The 229-nt window shown below is 45.0% G+C and overlaps 1 protein-coding gene across 1 annotated transcript in view; it reads left to right on the top strand.

Moving 5' to 3' along the window:
* The window catches only part of LOC119585701 (multiple epidermal growth factor-like domains protein 6), a gene marked incomplete in the record, with an annotated part of 104,852 nt that overhangs the window by 92,066 nt on the left and 12,557 nt on the right, over window positions 1-229 (top strand). Inside the window, 1 exon segment of the mRNA XM_037934375.1 lies at window positions 1-59. Within this exon segment, the coding sequence (XP_037790303.1) occupies window positions 1-59 (59 nt within the window).

Raw genomic sequence — 229 nt, 5'->3', positions numbered from 1 at the left:
CCGCGTCACCGGGCGCTGTTCATGCCCGCCGGGTAGGACTGGGCAGAAGTGCCGGGAACGTGAGTGGTTTTACTGATTTTTTCGTGGCGTTGGAAGTTATAATGATGAATATAATGACGGATTAAGTATCAATGATGGTGATTGTAAGGATAACGATAAATTCGGATGATGGTGATCAGCGGGTAATATACTGAATATTTATGGTTGCCATGTGAGGAACAGCGATAAA

The sequence above is a fragment of the Penaeus monodon genome, chromosome 20 (genome assembly GCF_015228065.2).
Source record: "Penaeus monodon isolate SGIC_2016 chromosome 20, NSTDA_Pmon_1, whole genome shotgun sequence".
In the NCBI taxonomy this organism is placed as follows: Eukaryota; Metazoa; Arthropoda; class Malacostraca; order Decapoda; family Penaeidae; genus Penaeus; species Penaeus monodon.
This window is presented reverse-complemented; position numbering and strand designations above follow the sequence as displayed.